Source organism: Phalacrocorax aristotelis, chromosome 6 (assembly GCF_949628215.1).
Source record: "Phalacrocorax aristotelis chromosome 6, bGulAri2.1, whole genome shotgun sequence".
In the NCBI taxonomy this organism is placed as follows: domain Eukaryota; kingdom Metazoa; phylum Chordata; class Aves; order Suliformes; family Phalacrocoracidae; genus Phalacrocorax; species Phalacrocorax aristotelis.
The window spans coordinates 18,631,365-18,658,909 of record NC_134281.1 but is presented as its reverse complement, the minus strand read 5'-3'; the positions used below and the strand labels follow the sequence as shown (position 1 = coordinate 18,658,909).

Below are 27,545 nucleotides of genomic sequence, written 5' to 3'. Positions count from 1 at the left end.
AACTCTACAATTAAGTTTGCCTGAGTGTGAACAATGTTTGATTCCAGCTCTGGATCACAAAAGGATGCACTGACCATTAAGTAGCTGCTGCATCAGTCTGCCAAGTACAAGGAAAGAGGCTTAGTGCAGAGAGTTTGGAGGCAATCCTGGAACTACAGCTTTGATTGCAACTTTTATTGGCTCATAATGCCAACAAGGAGTCTTCATAACAAAGCCAAACCAGTCTAGATCACTAAACTATAATCTGGTCCTTCCATATTGTATACAACCATTCACTGAAGCTGGGCATATGGAGGTGTTCCAAGGGTAATCTACAAACTAAGCATCAAGGTATTGGTGCTGCAGCCATAAGCCAAGTTTGGGCAAGCACAAATTCTCTGTGCTTTTTATTTTACCATGTGCATTTCTTGAACTGCTCCTCCCTGCCCTGAACTTCAGTTCACATCACTAAGGATTCTCGCTGAAACAAAGGAAGGGGTGGGCAGACTTCCCAGATCAAAAAACTCCTGAGTAAACAAACAGGAAAGAAATTTAAAAGGTGCATCAACAAGTTCAGTTCGGATTCCCTGGCTCCAAATAGTGCTTCGTCCTTTTGATGCATGCAGGGTGCACGTATTATTACCTAGACCTCAAGGCCAAGGCTGGATCCTCAGAGAGGAAACATATGGCTCTCCTTTGGCCAGCTGTAAGCATGCACACAGGAAAAGTGCAGGACAGTGAATGCTGGAAAATATGGGTCAATTGGAAAAGGGAAAAGGGAAAAAAGTCTTTCATATCAGAACATAATAAAAAACTCCTTGCTAGGATGACTAAGAAAAATAAAATAGAAAGAGGGGAAAAGGGAAACTGGAAGAGAAAATATTCCCCATGTGGCTGTGTCTAAGCATACTGTTTCCAAGGAGAAGCATTCAGTCTGAAAAGAGACTTTGCTGCCTCTACCATGTCAGCCACATGAATACTGCAGCTGCTAATGGTGTAGGGAAAAGGTGTCTTCTCCAGACTACATATACAGACCAAGGAAAGACCATTCATAAGTCAGATTCTGGCTAACTGTTGTCTGCAAGACAGGAGAAATGCTTGCTTGGGGTGTCTGGTCTTGTCTCCCACAGCATTCTCCTGGAGAAGCTGGCTGCTCACGGCTTGGACAAGTGCACTCTGTGCTGGGTTAAAAACTCGCTGGACGGCCAAGCCCAGAGAGTGGTGGTGAATGGAGTCAAATCCAGTTGGTGGCCAGTCACGAGTGATGTTCCCCAGGGCTCAGTGTTGGGGCCAGTCCTGTTCAATATCTTCATTGATGATCTGGATGAGGGGATCAAGTGCACCCTCAGTAAGTTTGCAGATGACACCAAGCTGGGTGGAAGTGTCGATCTGCTGGAGGGCAGGAAGGCCCTACAGAGGGACCTGGACAGGCTGGATGGTTGGGCCGGAGCCAATGGTATGAGATTCAACAAGGCTCAGTGTCGAGTCCTGCACTTTGGTCACAACAACCCCATGCAACGCTACAGGCTTGGGGAGGAGTGGCTGCAGAGCTGCCTGGAGGAAAAGGACCTGGGAGTGCTGGTTGACGGCCTCCTGAACATGAGCCAGCAGTGTGCTCAGGCAGCCAAGAAGGCCAATGGCATCCTGGCTTGTATCAGGAATAGCGTGGCCAGCAGGAGCAGGGAGGTGATCGTGCCCCTGTACTTGGCGCTGGTGAGGCCGCACCTGTAGTACTGTGTTCAGTTTTGGGCCCCTCACTACAAGAAAGACATTGAGGTGCTGGAGCGTGTCCAGAGAAGGGCAACAAAGTTGGTGAAGAGTCTAGAGAACAAGTCTTATGAGGAGCAGCTGAGGGAACTGGGGTTGTTTAGCCTGGAGAAGAGGAGGCTGAGGAGAGACCTTATTGCTCTCTACAACTACCTGAAAGGAGGCTGTAGCGAAGTGGGGGTCGGTCTCTTCTCCCTAGTAACAAGTGATAGGACAAGAGGAAATGGCCTCAAGCTGCGCCAGGGGAAGTTTAGGTTGGATATTAGGCAAAACATCTTTACTGGAAGAGTGTCAGGCATTGGAACAGGCTGCCCAGATAGGAGGTGGTGGAGTCTCCATCCCCGGAGGTATTTAAAAGAAGGGTAGATGTGGTGCTTGAGGTTATGGTTTAGTGGTGGACTTGGCAGTGATAGGTTAGTGGTTGGACTCGATGGTCTTAAGGGTCTTTTCCAACCTTAACGATTCTATGAATCTATGATTTTATGATTTTCTCTGGCTTTGGACACCACAAAGGAGCTTGCTGTTCTGACTGCAGGCAGGCTGATTAGAGAAAAAGGTTTTCTGGTTAAGAAAGTGCACCAAGAAAACTATGCTCAAGCTCCAGACTGTCCTACATGAAAGCAGTGGTCCAAGACTTCAGTTCAGGAAGATACTTTACCTGGCTACTGAATGTTAGCTGATGTCCTGACAAGGTCCACACAGTCTTGGCTTCTACCATGTCTTCTACCAAGTGCAGACCAGGAACAATGTGCATTCTGCACAACTGCTCAGCAGTGGTATCCTTTGGGAAATAAAGACATCATAAAGAAGATAAATGACACGTTCTTTAAAAAACCTAATTTACTGGAAGGGCCATAACATTACCTTTCTCCCATCTAACACATACAGGGAAATTCTTAGTGTACAAGATTGAGCTTCCCTCTTCATTTTGGTTCACTGGAGTAGCACTGTGGCAAATTTTTTGCTTCTGTTGTGTACACATTCAAACAAAGGGAGACTGATTAACCTGCAGGTGACTTTAGAGGAACCCCCTAGACAGAAACCTCTTGGACTTGAACAGTTTAAAAACTATCCTTGCATGCTCCAGATTATAAAACTTGCTGAAGCTCCCCATACACAATCTTTGTTTACGTTGGACCATGTAGGTGGTCTAAGCTGCTGAATTTACATTTAGTTTCTTCCTTTCTTTTCTGGGCTTTCCAGCACTGGTGTTTTTTAAGACATCAGGGGCCTTTCCTGATGTATTTTCTATGAATCCAGAAGATACCATGATGACCTAGACACAAGGCCTGACTTGTGTTAGTGGAAACCTCTGCTCAACAAGGTAGTAGGAGACAGCTAATGTCCCTGGCATTTGTAGGTTAGGATTTGCTCCCTAGACTCTATGTGAGTTACTGCTGCTGCATAGATAGCTTTGCTATCAAGCAGATGAATATTTCTAAACCAGTTGGAAATGCAATGTTCAAATGGGGTTGGTCTGTCTGTGTTATTTTTAAGACATTTACCTTCTCATATTGGAGTGCCAGCGGCAAGCTAGCTGCCACCTGAAACCCAACAGGCACCTTGCTAGCATGCAGTTAAAATCCCTATTGCATTTGCAGCTCAGTTGTGCTGATTCTTAGCTCTGTCCTGAGAAAATGGATATACACCTTCTCATCCTAATGATGGATAGCCTGGTTGTGGGCTTAACTGTGCAAAACCTACTGCAAATGAACACAATTTAATTAAGAAATAATAAAAATAATAATATGACCTGCAGGACCTACTTGTTGAAGCCTTGAATTCTCAAACTCTTGTCCTGGCTCCCATAGCTGTTTTCCCCAGCCCTGCCATCCTTGCTTTCCCCATTAATAAAATGAGCTCTTCTGAAGCAGTTGACACCATACCCACATCTAGGGCCATTGGTCCAAAATCCAATACTTTGATGCAAATCTCAGCCCCCTTTGAAAACCCCACCCTCAAGTAGTGAAAAGCCACCTAAACTTTTGAGAAGAGTTACACACAGGAGGTTCAAGCTTGAAATGAAGAATGGCCAGAAAAACTTACACTTCCTGCCATTAAAACCAAACAAACTCTGTCAATATTGAAGAGAGAGAGAGAGGTTTTAAAAATAATGTGAGGGATGTAACATCCTCTATAAGACTGCAACTTAACCAGACAATGAAGAGTCTTCTGAAGAGATTGTTTCTACAAATACTGCCTTCCAAAGTTTCTCTCTCATGAGTCAATCAGTTTTTACAGGCTGCAGAACTCAGGCAGGAAAGAATCATAAGACTGCAAAAATTTGCTAAAACCAAGAAAACTTACATTAAATTCCATTCTGTCATGAATCGGAAGAAGGGATGGTACAAAGACTGTGAAAGGCCCGTATTTAGTCAGCAGCAGTGAGCAACCAGAAGCTGTAAAGAGAGCGGCAATGTGAAGTAGTTACTTGGCATATGGTTTAACTCCAGCAATACTTTTTCCTCTTGTTAACAGCATAATTCAATTTATACATTTTCAGCCTGATGCAAGTAACTAGCACTTGTTTACATGAAACTAGAGGGAGTTTGGTATTGCCATCACAGCCCAGCTTGATTGCTATTAGTTTTAAGCACTTGCCCACAAGATTTCTGAAGGATTGACTTTGGTCCACTTCAAATCACTGCTGAAATCTGCAGTATTCATAACAATAAATTTGCAATATTCATAATAATTTTGTTCTCACATGCTTACTACCTTATACTTGGGTCAAGTGTCCTCTGTCTTCCCCTTGAAATAATGAATTTTTGGGTGTCATCAGGATTTATTGAGACTAAATACTTCTTGAGAAGCTGCTATGAACCCACAGTTGTCAGTCTTCACTCAGTCATCAGTGGCCCATCAACAAAGGTTATTAGGTATTAAGTCCCACTGCACAGGAGCTAGGAACCCAGAGATTTTAATGCAGTTGCCCATAGCATAAATCATGGAAAACATATGCAAAAAATGAGTGTTGGCAACACTGATATGTAGCGGGGAGGGATATTCACAAAAGGTAAGCTGAGCTTTGAGCCTGATCTCTATGCTTCTGTAAAGTTAGTGGACGTAGAGAAGACTGTGCAGTGGATGAGCTGGAGAAGGTATCTAACATGCTTTGACATGAGCTGAAGGGTTCTCATTCTTTCCTTGGATTACAGTGAGGCAAAAATTAACCTTTGCAGATATCACCCCCCACACTTGCAGTACACAGGTTCTGAAACAGTCTTCACAGAATCACAGCATGGTAGGGGTTGGAAGGGACCTCTGGAGATCATCTTGTCCAACCCCCCTGCTTGAGCAGGCACACCTAGAGCAGGGGGGGCACAGGAATGCATCCAGACGGGTTTTGAATGTCTCCAGGGAAGGAGACTCCACAACCATTCTGGGCAGCCTGTGCCACTGCTCTGTCACCCTCACAGGAAAGATGTTTTTTCTCATATTTAAGTAGAACTTCCTGTGTTCCACCTTGTGCCCATTGCCACTTGTCCTGTCATTGGGCACTACTGAAAAGAGTCCAGTCCCATCATCCTAAGACCCTCCCTTCAGATATTTATAAGTATTGGTGAGATCCCCCCTCAGCCTTCTCTTCTCCAGGCTGGACAAACACAAATTTCTCAGCCTTTCCTCATAAGGGAGATGCTCCAGTCCCCTGATCATCTTGGTAGCTCTCCGCTGGACTTGCTCAAGCAGTTCTGTGTCCTTCCTAAACTGGGGGCCCAAAACTGGACACAGTACTCCAGATGTGGCCTCACTAGGGCAGAGTAGAGGGGGAAGATAACCTCCCTCAACCTGCTGGCCACACTGCTTTTAATGCATCCCAGGATGCCTTTGGCCTTCTTGGCCATAAGGGCACATTGCTGGCTCAGGGTCAGCTTGCTGTCCACCAGCACTCCCAGGTCCTTCTCAATAGAGCCACTTTCCAGTAGGTCAACTCCCACCCTGTACTGGTGCATCTTCTATGCTTTGCAAAGAAATTCCTCACTCGGGAAGTACCACGGTGCACAGAATAAAGCCTTTTCATCTCTATAATAGCCATTCACACATGTGTGCTGGCAAGGAGGCTGTTTAAGGGCTTAGTAGAGGGTGCATGGCACACGAGCCTCAAGCATCACTGCTAGAAAACTCAGCAACAGCTGAAAGATTGCTGAGCCTTAAACATAGATACTGCAGGTGGAGGCACACTGGTGGTTTGATACCAATGGGTTTGAATCACACCTCCAAAGCACATTTTCCTTCTTCTGCAAATATGGTACATCCTTCACCAGGACTGTCAAATACCTAATACTTATCCACAGTGCTCTCTGCAACAGTCTCCTCAATTCACCAGAACTGGTAATGAGTTCAGATATGCGATGTGTTGAATTTTGCAGCCATGGTCACAAACTGCGAAATAGAGCTATTATGCTGAAATGGTTTTAGCCTTTTCTGACACTCTTGTTCCCACATTTGCTCCATTCCCCAAGTTCAAGAGACATTTACCAAACATTTTCCTGGCGACGTTTAATTTCCCAGCCAACCTTCCTCGTGAATTATGCTGATTTATCTCACTCAAGAGATCTTTATAGCAACTTATCCCATCTCCAATCTCCCCTTCTTTACACACACAGCTAAGAGACAAGAATGAAACATAACAAACCATTATAAAACAGTTCATAACACATTCAACAAATGTGAGTAGAACAACCTGTCAGTATGTACACTTGAAAGACAAATCCCAGCTTTAAGATGTAGATAAGAGCTTAGTAACTTCTGCCTAAACTAAATGACAGGAAAAATGATGCATACTTCCAGAATGCAAGCAAATTTGGACCTACGCAAAGAGAATGAAGGTGCTTTCTCAGATACAATCAACGTAAGGATTGTCTGCTCTAGAGTTCAGGATACAGATAGCCACAATATATTTATCAACACATTTCTAACTACATATTCAGACAATATCAGTCATTACAGCATCTGAAAATTCAATGTAATGCATAAAAAACACAGGCTAAGTAAAAATCTAGCAAACAGCTCCTATGTGACCCCTCAGCTTCAGTGACAAGTGCCAGCTCAGGCACATCAGTTAGCTACAGTTTGTCTTAAACCAAATGAGGGACCCAGGCAGGCTAATGACATTTCCAGAAAAGCTTATCTACATGTGAAAATCTCCATCCTGATTCACACGGCTTTATAGTCGTTACTCAGAGACTACTTAAGATCACTGGCCGATAACTGTGTTTTTTCCTGTTTGGGTTTTGTCCAAGTATTGGTGCTGCTCTTTCTGTTTCAGGGATGCAAAGACATGCGACATGGGAGGAATTTGACATTACTCCAGCCTCAAAGGGCTGAGTGCCAGCTGCTGGAGAACAGATATGCTAAGGCAGGGACTGTGCTGAACACCACATCCTGCGCTTCTCTAGCGTATCTTCAGAAAGGGAAGCCACTGTGTTTCAGTCCTGGCCTGGAGCACACAATGAGCAGGTGGATGCTAACAGTTTTAGCAGCACCGGAGAAGGAAGGGTCAAGGAGATGAGACTGCTCTTTCCCTCTCCAGTCTCTCAGAGAAGCGCCACCTTTTCTTGGTAACATACAAAATCCTCAGTGAAGCCCTCCTGGTGTTTGGGGGGCCATTATGCCAAAATCATCCTATATCTGGCAATATTTGCCATCCAAGGCTTATGAGCTTCTAGGGTTTTTGCGCCAGAGGACTCAGTGAGGTCTGGTGTTTCTTCCCTCAACTTCCCCCTTCCCTCTTAATGGGCAACTATAATTAATTTCTTGCTTACAGGCCTGAGTGGGAGGAGAGCCAAAGATTTAGCCCTCAGTATCAAATGTGGGCAAATGTGAGCAAAGAAGAGTCACACATCTCCCTTTTAATGACTGATTATTAACTGATAATACCCTACTACTACGAACAATTTGGGGAGCTACATGTCCAGTTCACATCGCAGAAGACTCTGCTGCCCCAGATTTAGAGCATCTCGTGACCCACATGCCAAAATTTACAATGACTGATTAAAACTCTCTACTTTCAATGGGCTTGTTACTAACAGGCTCTTCTCAAAAGGTGACTCTGGCCTATTCTCTGCAGTTAACTCTCATTTTCTTCAAAATTCAGCTCATCCAAACTCAGTTTCCATTCTAGCTGCAGAATAAGCTTCTGTAACAGGAATATATAAACTGGCTTACCTAGGATTCCCCTTGGAAATCATTTCACACGTGGCAGTCACATTGCAAATATACTGCTGGCAACTGTTGGGAAGTACAGAACACTCAGACAAAGGAGTTCTCCTACTCATCCCAGGCTTGCAATCACAAGATGCCTAAGGGAAGGAACACAGTGATTATAGAACTGCATACATCATCTTTTACCCAGTAAGTTACACAACAAAAGAGCTCTCTGGTTTCCCTTTGCAAAATCTGAGGTGAGGTGAGCAGATCTGACCAACACAATGGTGAGCTCTTTTGAAGAACTTCTCACCTGGGCATTTTTCAGACCCTTACAGGTCGCTGACGTGCTGTTATTGCCCTTACCTCTCCTGGACGTCTGTAAATACAAATCGTAGAGTTTTCTGGGCAGCCTCCATTGTTGTTAACACAAGGGTTTATGGGCTGGCAAATCTTCCCATCTCCTTGAAATCCTTCTTTGCAGGTACACTGATATTTTTGTGGTCCAAGACCCTTACATACAGCAAAGGGGGAGCATGGAGAAGCAGCACAAGGATCCTGAGCTGCAATTAAAGACATGAGAGGTAAGAGGAACCAAATCTCTCGTTTCAAAAAAGCACTTACTGCAGCACAGCAGAATGCAAAAGGCCTGGAAAGAATGAGTATAAGGAATTTATACTAATAAGCTTCTAAAATTTCCCAGGAAAATAAAATAATTTCAGACAGCAGATTTTTTTTTTTTAATCTGAGGAATTTGGATGATACATTTTCCATGTTACTTCAGTAACAGAAGTGTGAGTGACAGAGGATGCTTGGATTTACTTCTGAATCTCCATCATATCTGAGGATACATGAAACTGCAGTTTGGTCAGCAAAAACTGCAAAAAGGCAGTGAAAATAGACCTATACATAGCTAGCTAATCGCATGCATCTTATTGAATTTCTTTTAACAAAACTTGAAATCAGTGAAGAAATCCTCCGCTTACCGCCTTATTATTTCAATTGGTACAGACTCACCAATATCCCATTGTCACAATTATGCAGTACATACTTATAAGCAAGTGCTGGATGGAATCTGCAACTCTAATTCACGAACAACTGTGAGGAGAGCCAAAACTTTAGCCCTTAATCTTAAAGGGATTCCTAAAGTTCAGGGTTGTAGGCCTCTGCAGTGTATTAGGCACTGTATTCACAGTGATCAAATTTATCCAGAGATACTAGTGCAATAAGATTTTTCCAAACAGAGGAACATTTAGGGTTACAGAGAATTTCTCACCTTGGCAAGTGCTTCCACTTTTCCTGTAGCCCAGCTTGCAGTCACACATCGCTGTCCCATCCCTTACCACACATTCGCTGTTGGCCTCGCATGTCACACCCTTGCAATGGGAAAGCTCTGGAACCACACAGCAAAGAGAGTTTCCCTTTGAGCATGCAGGGCACTGTTGGAAGATACAACTTACCTTTCCTATCTGGAAATGAAGGCAAATGTGGTTTCCAGAGGCCCCCAAGCTGGCAGAAAAGCCAGGGGATGTAAGCAGTGTAGACAGCTCTAAATCACTGGCAGCCTAAGTAGTCAGGTCCCACAAGGCTTAGAGAGAAGAAAGGATCTATCTGGTTTGCAGAAGAAGAACTGGAGCACAAATAGATGGTACATCTTGGCCGCTGTCACAGAGTGGGGAGCAGACCCCAGCGTTTTCCTCTGTCTAGATGTCTAGTGCTTAGATCATGTTCCCTCTACATTCCCAAGCTATTCATTGCCCCCCAGCTCCTTTTGGGACACATGCATCCAAGCCCATGTCATAATTTAGCTCTAACAGTCCCTCTGCAGCTACCAATGTATTTACCTTGGTCACACCTGGGGCCAGTGTAGCCTCCATAGCACGTGCATCTTCCATTCCCAGTGACACCGCTATTGCATTCCCCGTGCACACAGTCACACACTGGAAAGAAAGTTCAGACAAACCTGACCTTCAGCTACAAGGCAGTGCACAGGGCTCCAGGCACACATTGGCCAGCTGCTCTGGGTCTTGGCACCCTGATTTCTCAACAATAATCCACAGCAATGTAGCTCCTTTTAAAAATAGGCCATGCCAGTCAGAGCTTACAGAGGGCAAACTGCATGTCCTGGACTCAAGAAGACAAGCCTGCCCCGTAAGAGCAGCCCTGAATACAAGATCTAGACCAGCTTTTCAGGCACATCTTTTAACTTTCCACTCCTCTAAGTCTTCTGCAGCCAGTGTGGAAGGAGGCAGCATTATAAGATCCTACCACATCTGTGATCCTAGCACTGGTATCATGTGAGCACAACCATGAAGATCACACCTATCTCACCTGTGTGGATACAAGGGAACCAGGAGTTGGATGAAAAGGGCTCCTTTAACAGCCAGGCTTCACTGGTCATAAATCACTTCCAAAAATGCCATACATGAGAAGCAGCACTGTGTGTATTAATTTTCTAAGGAGGGCAACAAGGAACAAGCTGGGAGACAAGTGGGGCAGTTACAGGACTCTGGAAAACAGTTGGGAAGTGAGTGTGGGTTGTTTCAGGGATGTAGGTAACAGCCTGGCTGGAAACTGGGATAGCCCTGGTAAAGGCAAAGAGAAATTTACAGTAGGACAAATGGACTGATTTGAGTGAAAGAATGAGAATCATTTGTCTAATGGGACAGTGGAGAAGGGCACAAAGACAAAATGCCAAGACACATGTTCTTGAACACTGCCAGCTGGCATCCTCTCTAGCACCCTTCCTCACTCAACCTCCCCCTCTTCCTTCTTTGCTCTCATTTATTTTTGTGCAGGTTTCACTTGAATTACTCATTCTTACCTGACTGACAGTCTGGGCCAAAACGATTTTTATCTCGACAACTCTGGCAGGCAAAACCACTGTATTGCTCCTAGAAGGACCCCAAAATGTCCCGGATGTTAGTTTTCTGTATCATTGCATTGTTCCACACATCATTATAGTTCAATGTTTCTCCCCATTTCTGATTTTCTGTGACAGCTGAAGCAATACAGTGAAGAAAACTGATCTGTTCAGTGCTCTAATAGTATTAACCAGCCCCCATGGCAAAGATCACAGCATAAGCTGATGTGCACAGGGCATGCAAAACGCCAGCAAAACTCTGTTGGGCATTGAGGAAACAGTGTCCTCATCACAAAAAGACAGGAAAGTACCAGATGGCTTCTGATATCTCTCTGAAAAAGGAATTTTCAGAGACTGGGACTTTTGACATTGATTTTACAGGGCTTGGGGACCTTCAGCGTATATTTTAATTGACACAAGGTATCTTTCTGTTAAATCCAAAATCAACTTTTCTCAGACAAGGGCCCAAGAGGTATGATTTTAGCTCACAACACTATTAATTAAGGATGCTGTAAAAACATACAGTTCAAGAAAGTTTCAAGTCTGATACTAATCCATTAAGCTAAGAATTTCAGAAACACTGCTCTATATGATTTAAATGTGCAGGAATTGTTTATGCTTTTTTGTACTAATTCTGGAACTAAAAAAAAATGTCCTAAATTCTTTTTCTTGCCTCTCTTGCTTTTCCTGAGAGAGGGAGGTTCTGCCTGCCAAGGTGCAGGACAAATTCATTTGGGAAGTGTATCATCCAAGTCTTGAGAAGGTGCAGCTCATTAAGAGTCAAGTATCTCAGGGCTTCTTGCAGCCACAGGCAGACAGAGATTATTTCAACTGATCAGTTGGTTAAATTCATGCAATTATTTCTTCATTTCTCACTAGAGATCCTTCCTAAGTCCATACCCTCACCAACAGTGTCTTAGTGCTATTGCAGACCACACCAATCCTCCAGGAAAATCACACTGATGCTGGAATGAAAGAAGCTGCTTATGACCTTCCAGGCAGAAGGGCAGCCTTCATCTGAAGCATCTGCACAGATGCTATACAACTGCCTTTGACAAAAGCACATCACCCTCAGAATAAATCATGCACTGACCTTGCAGATGCAGGTCCCATTTTGCTGGATACCATCCAAGCATGTCCCATGTCCACTGCAGGGATTTTGAGAGCCACCTGGACACTCTAAGCAGGCAAGACAAGATTAGCTTGAACAACCAGCACCATATCCGTCTTTCCATCTCCTCTTCCCCCATGCATTCCAGCTGTGCAAAAGCAATGGCCCCTTCACCAGCAAAGTCCCTGCCTGCTTACACAATACACCTAACACTGCCTCAGAGCCGGTGAATATGGCCAGAAGTGCCACCAAGGAAAAATTTGCCTGCTATATAAGAAAAGTCATTTATTAAAAGTCTAAGGAAATGTCCGAATGGGCCATAACTAACTAAATTTCAGCAAAGGCATTTAAACATGTTTTGATGTTGAGCCACTGTTGCTAGCATCAGCAAGATGCAGTATCAAACATCCAACAGCAGTTCTGAAACTCAGGACAGACGGGAGTCTGCTTTGCACAGATACTGAGCATTCTCAGCTTTCCCTGACTTCATGAGGAGCTGGGAATGTGCTCAGACAAACATGGTCCACATATTTTTGGAGCGGGGTACCTCCAAATTCTGGGAACTATTTCCAAATATTTTAGACATGTAATTCTTCTGATGAAGTCCATTGCTTATTCAAACCACTTCTGTGTGAGAACAGGCTCAAGCTCTCAAATGGCCTCCCATTTTCTGCAGGGCTGGAGAGTGTCTTTCCATATTCCAACAATTAGTCAATCACATGCAAAGTGTTTGGCTTAGTAGGTCTTCCTGTTGGATTTTTGAGACAAGACAAACCAAATTCTCTTTACTTGACATAAACTTGAGTGGGAGCTTTGGGACATGTATTTTCATGTTGGGTTGGAATTGCTAAGTATTTTCTGTGGCTGAATGGCTGACTAACTCAGACTATGTACACACATGCACACATGGTACATGCACTGCAGACTACAGGGACATCAGAAAGAAGTATCTTCCTCTTCCTTTGGAAACTTTCTTAAAGAGGAACAAAAACATCCCTTTCCAAAAGCTTATTTTTAAAGAAGAGACAAAAGGAAGTTCCACTAAAGGAGGTTATGTTATGTGTTAAATGTAAGAGGATGCAACTCAATCTGAAGCAAAGGATTCCTTCCCCATTATATGCTGAACCTCCCAGACAGATAATGGAGTCCTTGTAATTGTTCAAGGAATAATGAAAATTAATCACCTCAATGCATATTTAATGCCTCATGTTAAAACTGATTTGACTCATTCAACAGCTAGAGAGTGTTGTAAAAAGATGAAAAACTTACCATAGCACTCTGTACCCCAGAACCCTGGGCAGCACTTTTTCTCCTCAATTTCTTTCTTACATATGTGATGGCACCCTGGCTGGGAAAGGGTATTTTCTCCTAACTTGACAGTGAATCTTAAAAAGAATAATCCAAGATTCATGATTACAACACAAACATACCACACGCTTGTTGGAGGGTTTCTAAGCAATCACACTGTAGTGCACTGAACTCTGAAGGGAAGGAAGGGCACTCTTTTCGTTCGCCATACATGCATGCAAGAGTTTGCGCTTGGGTTGTGTCTTCACTAAGGATGCCCATTGATTTGAGCCTCAAAGATTGGGTGCAAGAAATCTGCCAGGGACTGGATATGGGACAGGACCCTGGGAAGTCTGAGGACATCAGGACAGAAACCTTGGATGCTGGAGGGTTAAGACAGCATAGAAACAAAGTTAGGATCTTGGGGGTGACTCAACATTAGACTTCACACATAAATAACCTTGAAAGAACAAAGTCTCCTTGCAGGACTTGTCCCTTTCTGTCTTGCACTAAAGATTCCAGACTGGGATGCTGGAAATTTGGATTTAATAATTGTGTTATTCACAGATTCTCTATGCAATCTTGGACAAACCCCTTAAGTCCCCAAAAGAAGCATCATCTTTTCAACCCTTCATCCATCACCTCCACGCACAGGGTAAGGCCTTGATGGTAGTGTCTCTTGTTCTGCATGTATGTAGTACAGAACTATTCCTTGGACTCTTCAACAACCACCACAAGACCAGATAACACTCAGAAAACCTGCATACACTCACATTATTCTTACACTTCACTTTATTTTTGGCACAACATCCTTCCCCAAAGGAACTTGGAAATTGTCTTGATAGCACTGCTGCTTTGGCTTCAGTGTGACTCCTATGTGTGTCCATGCAAAAAGTGCTATAAACTGCAAAACTGCTACAGCTATTTTTAAAGTATTTCGACAGAATAGTGAATCACAGAAAACAGTAGACAATGGAGCTATATATTAACTGTTAACATACACTACTGAATAGATATGCAAACAATAACCTATAGTGTTTCGTCTTTTAAAAACTTTCTGATAAGTTCAGTTTTCCGTCACCCTTTTTGTATTACAGCCAAGCTCAACAGAATAGAAGCAGGGAACACATGAACAAGCAATTGTCATAAAGCAAAATAGGAAGGTAAAAAGTTCAGAGGATTATTGCTGGAATCTGGGAGGATATACAAGGGGGACTATCATTATATTATTTTCTTAATAATCCACTACAAGATTCTGGGTCTGAAACAGGCTTCTATGCTAGACAGACTTCTGTTAAATTGCTACAGCAGGATTAGCAGACTCAGGCTGTTCAGGGCCAGTTAGAGGTAATTATAATGCAATTTGTTCTGTGTATATAGAACCTCATGCCCAGCAAAAAGTCCATGGGATTTGCAAGGAGACAAAAGCAACAATAATAGGGGCCATAAATTCATTTCTATGCACCCGAAAACAAAACCCCTTGAAACTTTAGAGCTCAGAAAATGGGTATGCCATCCTGAAGGCATAGACACTACTCCTTGCATAGCAGGGTTGCACCAAAACCTTAACAGGGTTAGGAAATAAGCCTTACCTGCAGTCCCTTACTCCTGATCCTTGGGTGCTCTTTAACCAGCCTCCTGGACACAACATTTTAGGTGCTGCAGCACAAGCAGTACACACTGTATTCAGGGTTAACGTCGTCTTGATATTGCATTGCATGGATTTTAACTTAAAAAGAAGAAACAGAATGGAAATAAGCCCAAAATTAAATTGTTACCCTAGCCACTCATCTTGCCAACCTTTAATATCCTTATGAACATTGCACCATTCTTTAGATACCACTGGGGAGGGCAGTGACCAGTGCAGCTGCTGGGAGGTACACTACACACTCATGGGCCACATCATGCCATGCTGCTGCATGCTACTCCACTTGGATCTCAGCTAGAAGGCAATAGGGCAGATCACAGCTATCTTATTTTCCCCTACACCTCACAGCAAAAATTCTAACCATTTCTAAAATAATCATAACTGTGCACTGTAAATTTAAGCTGATCTTTTGCAAATGTGTGTGACAGCGGTATGTGAGGACAAGCCCTAAATTAATAACCCTTGCCAGAAGACACTGAATTAAAAAGCAACACAGTATTTCTGTTTTCCATGCTGTTGATACGATCCAGTTCACTGGTGCTTTCATTGCTGTTTCGTGGGTCTGAAGAACCAAATGCATTAGTTCAGTCTATCTGCCAGAGACCAGGCGCTGCTAACACAAATGCTTCTCATGGCAATTTTCTTCAAGAAGGTGTGGGGGACAGGGTGGTGGATTAAAAGGAAAGGTGCGCTGCACCTCTCTGACCACCTGGATGGCCCTTGATGCTTTGACCCCAGGTGAGAAGGACCCCATAGACAACACTGGCAAGAATATCAGCTAGGAGACTTGGATAATTTACACGGCTGGTGATAAATTCAGCATGAGTCTTTCCACCCAACTAGAATAATTTCAGGGGTTTAGGCTTCCTCACAGGGCTTTTCTGTACCCCTGTACCCACCAAGTCTGCTTCTTCAAATGAAATACAGCCAGAGCCAATGAAAAACATACAGCCTTACAGCAAATAATCACCATATGCCAGCTTGTCATTAAAGCTTGTGATTTTACCCCAAAAGGGTTTCCCTGTATTTCTAAACGCCTGGAGCTGACCCACTGCACAGAAACTTCATTGCTCATTTTAAAAAGAGGCAATGCTTGCCACTGACGATGCAGAGAAAAGCTGGGAGCCATGAGCTGTGTTTGACCCAAAAGGTCATCAACTGGAAAAAAAACCTCACAGCTCACCTCAACTGTGCCTCTACAGGCACTGCATTTTATAAAAGTAAAAACATTAGATCAAATTTTGGGGGAGGCGGCCTTGATCTGGGATTTTAAAAGCCAATCCTGAGCAATGCTGTTAATATAGCAGCTCTCCTGTGCCCAGAACCCCATTTTGAATTCTCATTAGCAATCTCAGCTTTGCTTCCTCTGAACTTAAGCCCAAATGCATACATTTTCCTCAAGGCAAGGGAGGAAGCCCATAGCTTCCCATCAGTTATCAGCAGCTCAGGAAGGCCCTCCCAGATGATAGCCAAGAGACCCTGTCAGGAAAACCTCCTGAGAGATAACCCTCAAGTCTCAGGTCCACAGGGACATCCCCTTGGAATGGTTTCCTGACTCCCACCCACGTTCCCTCTGCCTAGAGTTGTTGAGCTTTTTCTCATCATTATGGATCCATCTTTTGCAGCCACCCATGCAAGAATGCTGCCCAACAAAGAAAGCGATTCCTTTGCCTGTGGTGGCCCTCACATAGATATTAATTTCTAGTTGTGCTTTCCTTACTGTGCAGTAACCTCCAGTTCCTTTGGCGGCAGAATCCCCAAGGAATCTGTTATGTCAAGGACTCTCTTCCTTGCATTACAAACAGCTCAAAACCAATCTGAGATCCACCAAATCCACCTATCCATTTTCTGTGAGCACCAGTTTTACTCATTTTATGCAGCAGGACAGAGATCAGCTCTGCTGTTCCTTACATCTCCACCCCACTGGCACACAGTGCAGTCAGAGATTTCCCCTTTTTCATGGAGCAAAACAAAGAAGACATCCAATATGAATGGATAATGAGGTGCTACCTCCAGAATACTCTGTCTCAAAAGATCAGCAGTGCCATTGATGGGGTAGGGAAGAAGCCCATCTAACCAGATGACTCAAGTACAAATTAGGGCTCCAGGTTAAAGCTGGGCTTTTGAAAGGAGCCAGCTGAAGCCAGGCGCCTGGTTCTGAACAGAACAGTACATCTCCTGCCTTTCAAGTCCCAGCTTTTACCTTCACTGAGACAACATCTCAGAAAGAGGAATGGGAAGATGACCAAGGAAGAAACGCAGAGGTGGACGCCTTCCCATGAGTTATGATGTTAATGTTGTCAGAATCACCTGACAAATCTTTATCAGGTGTCTGAGCCACCCTATCTATATGAAAAAGACCACTACCAGTAGAGCACAAAACACTAAATTAAAACTCTCCAATCTTTTATTTTATCTTTACTTCCAGGCATCAGGAGTTGGCTGTCAGACATCGTTGGGCCATTAAATGTGTTCTCTGTCATGGTGGTGGAGGAAGACACCATTATTCACACATTATTCCATTTTTCTTCTCTTTCCTTCATCATCAGTGTGGCTCCATTTCCAAATGGAGATGGACACTGGGAGAGGAGAAGGGCTGTCACTCATTCCTGTTGGCATCTCTAATTACTTGCAAGCCTCTAAGACAAGAGAGTTACCCTACCTTCCTGGGACACTTCATGAGCTTTAGGCAGCTTTCCAGTAAGATCTTCCCCTTTTTATAAGGAAATGTGCTTGTGTCAGCAGCAACAGGCGGGAGGAAAGAGGAAGAAAAGAGCTGTGTGGAAAATAATTTTTTAAAAAATATTTCCCTTATTTGAGTGACAGAACTGATGAAGCAGTGATTTTCTGGAGTGTTTTACTTCTTAGGAAAGCAGAAGAGGGGATCAAGAGACTGAAATGCAACATTTTGGATACTCAAATTTTGGAGACGATGAAAGGTAGACAGGAGTTTGAGTCAGAGGTGGCTCCTGGGGCATAACCTCATGGAAAACAATGATGTACTACTCTTTTGGGCTCATCTGTGACTGCTGTTTCTAAGTTTGAAGATGCTGGAGAGGAAGCAGTGAGAGGGAATGCCTGCCCCTGTGATGCAGCAATGGTGCCTGGCAGGCCAAGAGTCAGTGAGGTGCACGGTGGTTACACCAGGGAAAGGGGGTGAAAACAGCCACTGTTCTGATCAGATGATATTGTGAGCCTGGACTGTGTTGCACTTAATGTACAAAGCAACAGAAAAGGAAGACTGGTGCTCTCAAACACCTCCAAAATTAACGGAGGCTTTTAAAGCAGAAGACTTCTAGCTGGAGCCAAAAGAGGTTAAGAGCCAGGGTGCCTCTGTCCATACTGAGCTCTGTCTTGCCAGGGCTAGGCTGTGCTGTCTTCCTGCACTCAACCACATGCATGTGCATGAGCAGCTGCTGCCCTCTGTGCTTAGCTGAAACATATCTGAGCTTCTGAATGCTGCAGTGTTTCCTTCCCTCCTCTTACTTTGACACAGATGTCCCTTACTTCTCAAGTGCTCATGCTTCTCAAGGGAACAAGCTGGGGACAGTTTTTTTTTAAGGGCCAGTTTAATTTCTCTCATTTCATCCCTTTATCTTTTCCTCCCAAACAGTAACACAAATTCTTCTGCACGGCAAAACCTCAAGGAAGAAAGAATAACACATTTGGCTGTCAGTGTTTGGCTCCAACAATCCTGGGATCCAGTTCTGGAAATGAATAATCACCAAGTTTCCAGTCATTTGCCCTTTACAAAACAGAGCTGTAGACACATGCTTGAGTCATTATAGTCATGTACCTTCCCAAGAAGTTCTCAATAACATTTTAGCTGAGCAGATTTGTGGCTCCTGGACACCAAACCCTTCACATTTGTCCAAGGAAGACACTTTTCAGCATAAGGATGAACAATCAAGCTCAGAGATCACATAACGCAAGATCTACTGTTGCTCTGGGCATTTCCCACCACCTCAGCTGCAGAGCACTGGAGACACAGGGATCCAGAGAGCACTCCCCTCATTTCCCACCTGCCTCTATTCCTCCTCCAGCACAGCCTAGGACTGGCCTCCTCCAAGCAAAAATGTTTCATGTTTCTCACATCTGCTGCATCTCCCCAGCCCATACCAAAAGGTATACAAAAAACAAATCAGGCTAACAGATTTGCTGTCATGTTTGAGCCATCAAATCAGAGCCCTGAGGCAACATCACTGAAAAATAGCTAGCACAAAATCTCTCTTTTCTCTCCTGATGGCCCCTGCAAGTCTCCTGCAAGCCAATGGAGGCCTCTTGTAGGATCACAGCACTTCTACTGCAATTAAATCCAGTGGTCATCCTAAACTATCGGAGAAGGCTTCATTAGACCCTTGTTTTTCCTTACCTCCCATTATAACCTTTCAAATGTTTCTTCTCTTTCTTCAATAAAAGGGAACCTTTTGGGGAAAAAAAATCTTGAAAGGGGGGTATTTTTCCTGGATTAAATAAACTGCTGCAGAGGTGATTCAAAACATTTCACTTTTCTGTGAGTGGGTACTTATTACCTGCTATTTTAACTGTTTCATGCCAAGTCAGGCACCTCAGTGATTAGAGAGATCAATACAGGTCTCAAGGCCAAGAGACCAAAATTTCCACTTACACCAGCTGAAGGTGTAAGCCTATATGTCTGAACACACTACTATACTGGAACCCATCTGCCTGGAAGCCATACTTCCAGACAAACTAAGAGCACTGGTAGAGACACTTCTTTAAATCATGTTTGTACTACCATAGAAGCCCAAAGGCTCATGAGGTTCTTACCTTAATTTGCATACTTATGAGTCATTTATGGCCCTTTTATGAAAGGGTCTATACAAAAGCTTCCACCCAAAGTTCTGACGCTGAAGCATATTTTCAGTGCTCTGGCTTTTCCTAAATTAAGTCTTTCAGACTCACATGCACCTTCCTTAGCACAGGTCTGTCAACTCTCCACAAGGCCCCTCTTTGTCATTCAAGGCAAGACAAGCCTTCCATAGCTCAGACCCCCAGGGAATAAGATTTCCAAACACCCTGCACAACTTCTGACTTCATAGGCCAGTTTATTCCTCCAGCAGCAGGACACAGCAAAGGCGATGGCAGACAACAGTCTGAATCAGTATGAATCAGTATGAATTCTAGGCTACAGAAAATGGGATGCCTCACCATGGAGCCTAGACCATAGATCTACAAAGAGGTCATACATTCTCCTAGATGCTGCTGCTAAACACAAGAATGGAGATAAAGAAATCAAAAGAAAATCAACAAAATCTAAACAAAACTGAAAGAAAATGGAAAGTATTCCACACTCCTTAGTGTGAAGCCACTGGGAAACGTACTTGAAACAAAGGTATATTTACCCTGTTGCAAAGCAACAATTTGATGAGATTTTTTTTTTTTTTTTAAATAAAATTCTCCTGGGAAACTTATGGACCTGCCCTGCCAGATGCTAAGCTTCCATAACATGTACTGAAAATAGCAAAAGACAAAGATGCCCAGTCCTTTCTTATTGCTACATTTGCATTCAGTGCTGACTATAAATACAAATTTAATCTCATCTAAAATTCAAGCATGTCCCTTCAACCTGATTATTAGTTCCTCAGTTTAGACTACGCACATACATACCCATAAGCAGAGACTATACCTTACAGTCCTGAAGTTTAACTACAGGTGTATTTGGCACCTAACTAAATGTAAATGAAAAAAGGAGTTTTGAGCTGTACTATTTCATAACAAGCAACCATACAAATATGAAGAACCATTCAGTAAACATTTAAACAAAGACTCACAGACTTACCTTCTGACTCTCGCAGTCAGCTGTGGGAGTGAAGCATGCTGCTAAGAAGAAAAACAGCAACCCAGGAGGAGGCATTTTCATGCTTTTACAGGCAGGACCCTTTCCACAAAAGGGGTGGCAATAGAGGCTGCAATTTCTGTAAGATAAGACTGCCTACTAAGAATCAGATCCAAGACAAACCAGAGGTTAAAAGTAAACAGGGAGAGAGCATTTTTGCACTGTGGTCTTTGGCTGCAAAGCCTTCGGAAGAGGATCTGCTACTTCTAGCATTACATCTGAATCAATACCACCTTTTTCTTTCTTTCTATTCTTTTTTAAATGCACAAGCAGAACTCCTTAGTAAAAGGTTTACTCAAAACAGGAACATGTACGGATTTCCTTTTACATATCAGTTCAAAACAGAAGGAAGGAAATCCTTAGTTTTCAACTAATTGGAATGAAAAGAGGTTAACTGTATGCTTGACTGAAGGCAAATCCAATGGCCAAACTTAAATACCATGAATTCATGATCATGAAGGGTAAGTAAATTTCCTTTACCACTGATGTTAATATGTCCACAACACCTCAAACAGAAGGTAGACCTGAACATTGCCTATCCCAAAGTATGCATGAACAAAGCAATGAGAGTGACGCGCTGCACTTCAGAGCAATAATATAAGCACATCCTAAGAATCAAGCAAGCGTTTTCAGTAGGCTTTGATATTTATTTGATATATATGAGTTTCTCAGCAAGAAAAGCATCACATTTTTCAGGTGCTATGGCAGCAGTGGCAAAACACATAATTTTCCAAACACTCAGCTGACAGCTTGATGTCAAGGAGCATTTCCATAGTACTCAGAATAAGAAAGTCCCAAAATGGGATTAAAAAAATACATGCTAGCCTGAGGTATGGTCTGCAATATAATTTCTCCTTTTGGACATCACAAACAACCAAGGATTGATTATCAACAGATTTTACATGGACTTTCTCTCCCTACACTGCCAAGAGAACCCATTGTACTGGGCAGTCTAAAGCCTGCTTCTGTTAGTAACAAATCCTACTAAGCAATGAGGTATCTTTTCATTTTTGAGGCATGAAGGTGCCTAAATGAAACTAGGGTAGGAAGCTACTCTTGTGTTTACTTAAATAATTGAAAGCATTCAATTTTTTTTCCCACTACATACACAAAAAGATACACATACTAACATATAAAGTATGTAAGAACTGCTATACTTACTGGTGCCTTTAATTGTGGTTTACGCCTTCCTCCATAGTACAGAGACAGCCAGCATGATGAACAGAAAGCACTATTTTATATCCTGCACTAACAGGAAGCAGATAAGGCACACCATCCACTGCAACCCATGTGAGAAGTACCAAGAAGTACCAGCCCACAACTCAGTCTGCTTGTCCCATTACAGGACAACTGCAGCCCTGGGACCATTGGTACCCAACAGACGGCACTTTGTCAAGGTCAGAGGGTTTGCACAGCTCTGGAAACCATTTGGTACCCTGCAGATCTGTGAAATGAGGCAGAGGCAACATAGCTCACTGTGGTGCTGATGGGATGGCAAAGTCACAAATGGACACTGGGGACATTCCTCTAGAGGGGGAAGCTGTACAATGCTTTCTTTACCTACAGTCATTGTACTAGACTGGCCATGTAAACAGAAGAATGAGACTACTTCTCTGCTCCATGATACCTGTTAGGCATACACAGCTAAAACAGGCAGCCTAGAAGGACGTTGACTGCTTGTTGATGGGTTTTCCAAGAGCTGCCTATGCAGGATAGGGATTAAGTTGCCAATCCTGGGCATCCACCACAGATAGCTGATAAGCTTTTAAGGTGAAAATAGCTTACCCCAAGGCACTTGAAGAGGGATGGGCATCTTTCAATTAATCTTCAGTCTGGCTTCTAAATGTCTCAATGTTGAAAATGGTACAGGGGGGAAAAGGACACACAAAGACTTCCAAGACTTTCCTCTGCTGCTTATCATCACTGTATATGACCTACTACAAGGAAAGTAGGAAGGGAAGGGAGAGAAAGGCTTAGTGAAATTCCTGTCTGAATTCAATAAATCAGATTCACAGTAACATCAAAAGTTTCTCAGCCAGCTTCCTTATCTGACCATACCTCATTTAAAGACAAGAAATACAACAGCAATATACAGGCTAAAAATGCGAACATTGAGTAGTGCCATTGTACAGGAGCAGAACATAAACTGAAAAATCAAAAAGTCATCTGTCATCAGATGCTGCTTTCCTGATCAAGCGGCATAGGCAGCGTTTTCAGTCACTGGATACAAACTGCTCTGTGAGAATGGAAACAACTTTGCTGTGTTCACTGCTGGATCTGGAACGCCAAAACCTGCATCAACTTTGGATCTGCATGATTCTGGGAATTAGCAAGAAGGTGAAGTATTAGCCTCCCCCAAATTAATGGGTGGCCAAGAGCCATTAATAATGCTCAGCGCAGAGTGGAAAGATGCCAACGTGCTCGCAGTGGCAATCCAGTTGGCAGTATCACCAAAAATTGCAACACTGGCATGGAACCAGCACAAGGAGCAAAACTGGGCAAAATAAACACAAATTACTGCTCCACTTATACTGTTCTTGTTCTCTTCTGGTAGATGGATTCCTTCTAGGCAGATAGATGGATTTTCTCATGGATGACAATAATAAAAAGCTTATACCTCAGAGGTAAAATGCATTGGATCAATTTTTTTTTATTCCATTGTTTTGTCCAACACCCTTCACAATTGTCACTGAATAAAAGAATGTTTCCTCACTCATTTATGTATGAGACCAGCTCACATACATAGGCGCCTGCACAAAGCATTTCAATCCCCCAGAGTCCCACAAAGCAAGATCCTGATATCTGCTAGAGAGCTCAACATCTGATTGCTTTTAAACTATTGAGAATTTAGAGAGGAAATACCTATTAGTGCATTAAGAATAGAGCCACAGGACTTGTTATGTCACTAGCAATTAAAGGAATATGTGAGACAGGAAAACTAGGAAAAAAAACTTTCATCAAAGGGTAAATTTATAGGTAAGACTTGTAAGGATCTGATGACAGAGCATGCAAATGGCCCAATGCAGGCAGAGTAGAAGGGGTTCAGTCACGCCCTAGTCAATGTATGACTGAAACAAGATTGTGCAAATCCGATTTTAAAAAGTAGAGTAGGAGTTGTCAACAACTGCCTGCCAGTATCTTTATCTGTGGGGTTTAGCACATGGGCTTTTGTTTGTTTGGGGAACTATAGAGGTTGACTTATCAGTCAAGTGTCTCCTGCCCACAAGGCAGAAGGCTGGTTTAGTAGTTGAAGTCATAGAGTCTCAGAGGCATCATCTCCAACTTCTGGCCCTGACACAGGCAGCTTCTACAAAACATGAATAATTTACCTTGTGGACTCAATCTCCCAAATCACCAGCAGATTGTTGGCAAGCAGCAGCACTTGGGATTTTTTCCTTGCTCAGTTTTTGTGTTTTATGCATTGAGAAAAGCTTGAGTCCTCTAAAGTAACTTATCTAAGACCTGGCATTTTTTCTGTGAACACGTAACATTTAGACTTGAGAAACTGCTGGCAAAAACTACAAACTTATTCCATGGGGGAAAAAAAAAATTCACCTAGGTAAAGGCAAAGGATACAGCTATGAGCCCTCCAGTCTCCCTGCCTGTGTCACATGCTGTATTTTAAAATGCTAGGTCACCAGCCCTTCTCTGTGAAGTGTCTGCAGCCCTGGCTAGCTTGGGCAACTTCCTGCCATTGAAATCTTTTGTTTAAGCAATCTTTACAGAAGTTACAGAGCCAAGACAAATGATTTACCATTCAGTCTATCTTGCCACACAGCTTCTGTGGGAGCTGACCATTTGGTTACATCCACAGTGAGAAAGGGATTCTCATTCCACTCTTCTGGGAAAAAAAACATAAAGTTTCTTCACCCTGAATCATAAGTGTGTAAGAAGGCTGTGAGTCTGAAGGAGTACTAGCAAAGGATTAAACAGACTAAGCCAGAAGTGCCTGCGTGTGCCACACTGAACACACCCCTGAGGCTTTTGGTACAGAAGCCAGGACTCAATCCTAATTTTTGGGTTTTTTCCTCTTGGCAAGTTGGAAAGAACAGGAATTTTAAAGATTATAGATAAAACAACAATGAAAACCCCAGAAGGGTCGCACAGCAAACAGGATTCTGTGTATCTCTCTCACACACGCACACACGCAATGATCCAATTCCAAGCAGACAGGTAGAGCTGCCTGAGCACAACGTTGTTGCGTGACTCAGGAAGAAATTATCACAGCTGCTCACATCCTGTTAGTTCAATACCTCAAAGGGCAGCAGTACAAATGTCAGTACATAAATGCTGTAAGCCCTGGCCTCTCCATTGATATTGACTCTCAGTTCCTTTACACATGTTCCTGCAGTGAAAGCCAGCTATATATTTCCATCTCTTGGTTTTACTTCTGTACCTTTCCCTTCCATTAAGCAGTGCTCTGGGACTGTACTGGGAAAGTCAGGCACTAAATTCCACAGTTATTCAATATGAATTAGATATCTGAACAAACAGGCTGAGCTATTCAAACTCAACACCTGTTCACGCCAGCATGACTGAAGAGGCAGCGTGTTTTCCCATAGTGGTGCTGCTTATCCTTCATATACTGTTATCTGTAAGGGATAGAATGGGCCTATCATGTGCTTGGCTAAAGCTATAGCCAACAGTTTGCCAACGATTGCACTGAAGCACCTGCCTGAAAACATCATGATGGAGATGAGAGTTGGGATCTCACTATCTCAGCATTTTGAACAACTTTAGAGATAGTGGGAGTTATCACCATCCCCTCTCAGAGACCTTAAGGTCTGAAGTATGAGGGCTTAGCGCCCATCTTACCACCTCTGGCTCTTACTCTTTATGCATCTATTTAGGTGGTTTTTTTCCAGTGTTGGTCACAGTCTTTCTTTAGTACCTTCTTGGTCTAATGAGTTTCACACCCCCTCTTTTTTCCACATCAGTTTTTAGCTTTCCAAGTGACTAAATGCCCTTTGTTATCAGGTAGACAGTGGGAAACAGATGTTTGTAGTCTGTCTGCTCTTGACTGCAACTTCATGCTTTTCCTAGTGTTGCTGTTTTTCCACCTAAGATTTGGTACGTTTGAAGATTAATACTGCAGAAGTAAAATTTTTGCTCAGAGACATTCAAGCAAGAAGCAGCAGCATTTTGTGTTACTTTAACAAAAAAAACACAACCAAACAACCACCAAACAACAAAATAAAACCAGAAAAAAACCCTCCTTATCAAAGCTGACAAGAAGAGGAAGACAAGTCAAAGGGGCTCATGTAAATACACCGCTGTTCAGTACATCTACAGCCAGGCAGATCACCGAGTGCTGTAAAAGCAGCATGGGAATGGACACAGGACAGACAGGATGCAGATCACGCTGTCATTTCTTCTTGCAAAGAAAACATGGTTTAGCTCAGGTGAACACCTCATTTTTTTCCTTCCTAATGAAACTCACAATTTTTCAATTGTAATACATGGGGAGTTTTAAATCCTTTGTCTAGATCCTCAGCACTCTGAACATAAATAGTTGCATGGGTCTTCCTAGGGTGGCACACATCTACAACAGCTGCAAAGCCAGGCTATGGAAGTCTAAGATCGTTTAGGACATACTTTCCTGAAAAACATCTCCCCATGCATGCATCTGGTCATAATTTTAGATATTTAGATGTTGTCTTACTGCTGAGCAAGGGTTGGAAGCTGTAAGAGACTTGAGTATAAAGGATTACTAAAGAAATAAATACACATGCAGGGCTTCACAGAACTCTTGCAAAGAGAGAGGAAGAAATCAAGACTGTTTTACATAACCATAACCACTTACAAAACTACTTATTTCACATAACTTTCTTTAGAAACTAATTGTGGAAAGCTCTGAGAAATCTTTATGAAATGAAACAATCGGCCAAATCATAAAGTTCAAGATGAAGGATTGTGCATTTTCAAGGAAAACTCAAATAAATCCCTACATTTAGAAACAAAAGATTACATTAGAATTAGACAACAAAGACAACAGGCTGCTGCTGAGGAATGACAGTGAATAGAATTTTTCAGCTTAAGATTGCGCTTAAATGAACAAAAATTTGCACCCACTAAGCACTAACTCCAGCATGTTTTAACACAGGCAAAAGAGCAGGGGGATCAGATATCTGGTGGCAGGAGAGAGGGGGATTTCTTATTTTGTGTTTGGCTGGGCTTTTTTTTCTCCCCCAGTTAAAAACGAACAAGAGCTAAAGTGTTAGGGAAGACGCTTTACTTTGCATAACCCATGCTTTACCTGGCCAAGTATAAAAGATTATTTATGGAAAAAAATGCCCTGAAAATAAGCAATTCCAATAGCACCATAGATGAGCTACTTAATAGAAGAATCAAGAAATACTGCAGTACATATCTAGTGAATTATTGAGCACTCTGTTAATCTTAGAATGTAACCAGTGTTTACCAAGATCTCAGGGAGGAATTGTACCTGTTTCCTGGATTAATAATCTGATCCAAAGGGACCGATTTAATGTTTTAAACCACTGTGGATTTAAAGAATTTAAAGTTTAATCAGAGCTGTGTTCTTGCTCCAATAAAATCTGAAAGAGACCTTGACTGCTGAAACTATGTAACAAGCAAGGGATTATCCTTGCTTATTCTAATACATGATTCTATGATATGCACTAGTGTATCAAAATACCTTTGAACAGTTGGGCTTTACAAAGGATGCTTAGAGACAGAAGTTGGGTCTACCTCAAGCACAAAGCATCCTCCAGGACAGGCCTTGCAAATAAGATGGAAGCAGGGTTGACTTATCCAGAAACAGTAAATATAAGACCTGGTATGAGAGGCAGAGATATTTCATGTTGGCTCAAATCCTAGGACTCATTACAGATTCCCTTTGCATTCACTTAAGCCATAAACCGTA

At 42.8% G+C, this 27,545-nt stretch overlaps 1 protein-coding gene across 5 annotated transcripts in view; it reads right to left on the bottom strand.

Annotated features, from left to right (window-relative positions):
• The window catches only part of STAB1 (stabilin 1), a 64,512-nt gene extending 42,606 nt beyond the window's left edge, over positions 1–21,906 (bottom strand). For 4 of the 5 annotated variants that reach the window (XR_012661086.1, XR_012661087.1, XM_075096328.1 and 1 more), the window contains exons 1-13: positions 21,821–21,906; positions 20,603–20,738; positions 14,747–14,883; positions 13,137–13,252; positions 11,850–11,935; positions 10,718–10,787; positions 9,738–9,833; positions 9,170–9,286; positions 8,260–8,456; positions 7,915–8,048; positions 6,226–6,353; positions 4,054–4,145; positions 2,405–2,527 (exon numbers count right to left, since the gene is read on the bottom strand). Coding sequence is in view for 3 of the 5 variants with exons in the window: in XM_075096328.1 (XP_074952429.1) it covers positions 2,405–2,527; positions 4,054–4,145; positions 6,226–6,353; positions 7,915–8,048; positions 8,260–8,456; positions 9,170–9,286; positions 9,738–9,833; positions 10,718–10,787; positions 11,850–11,935; positions 13,137–13,252; positions 14,747–14,883; positions 20,603–20,683 (1,377 nt within the window). In the remaining 2 variants the exon portion in view is untranslated. Of the gene's footprint in view, positions 1–2,404; positions 2,528–4,053; positions 4,146–6,225; positions 6,354–7,914; positions 8,049–8,259; positions 8,457–9,169; positions 9,287–9,737; positions 9,834–10,717; positions 10,788–11,849; positions 11,936–13,136; positions 13,253–14,746; positions 14,884–20,602; positions 20,756–21,820 lie in introns of all 5 variants that reach the window. The other variant, XM_075096329.1, reaches the window with a different exon arrangement.
• Positions 21,907–27,545: the final 5,639 nt, after the last annotated feature.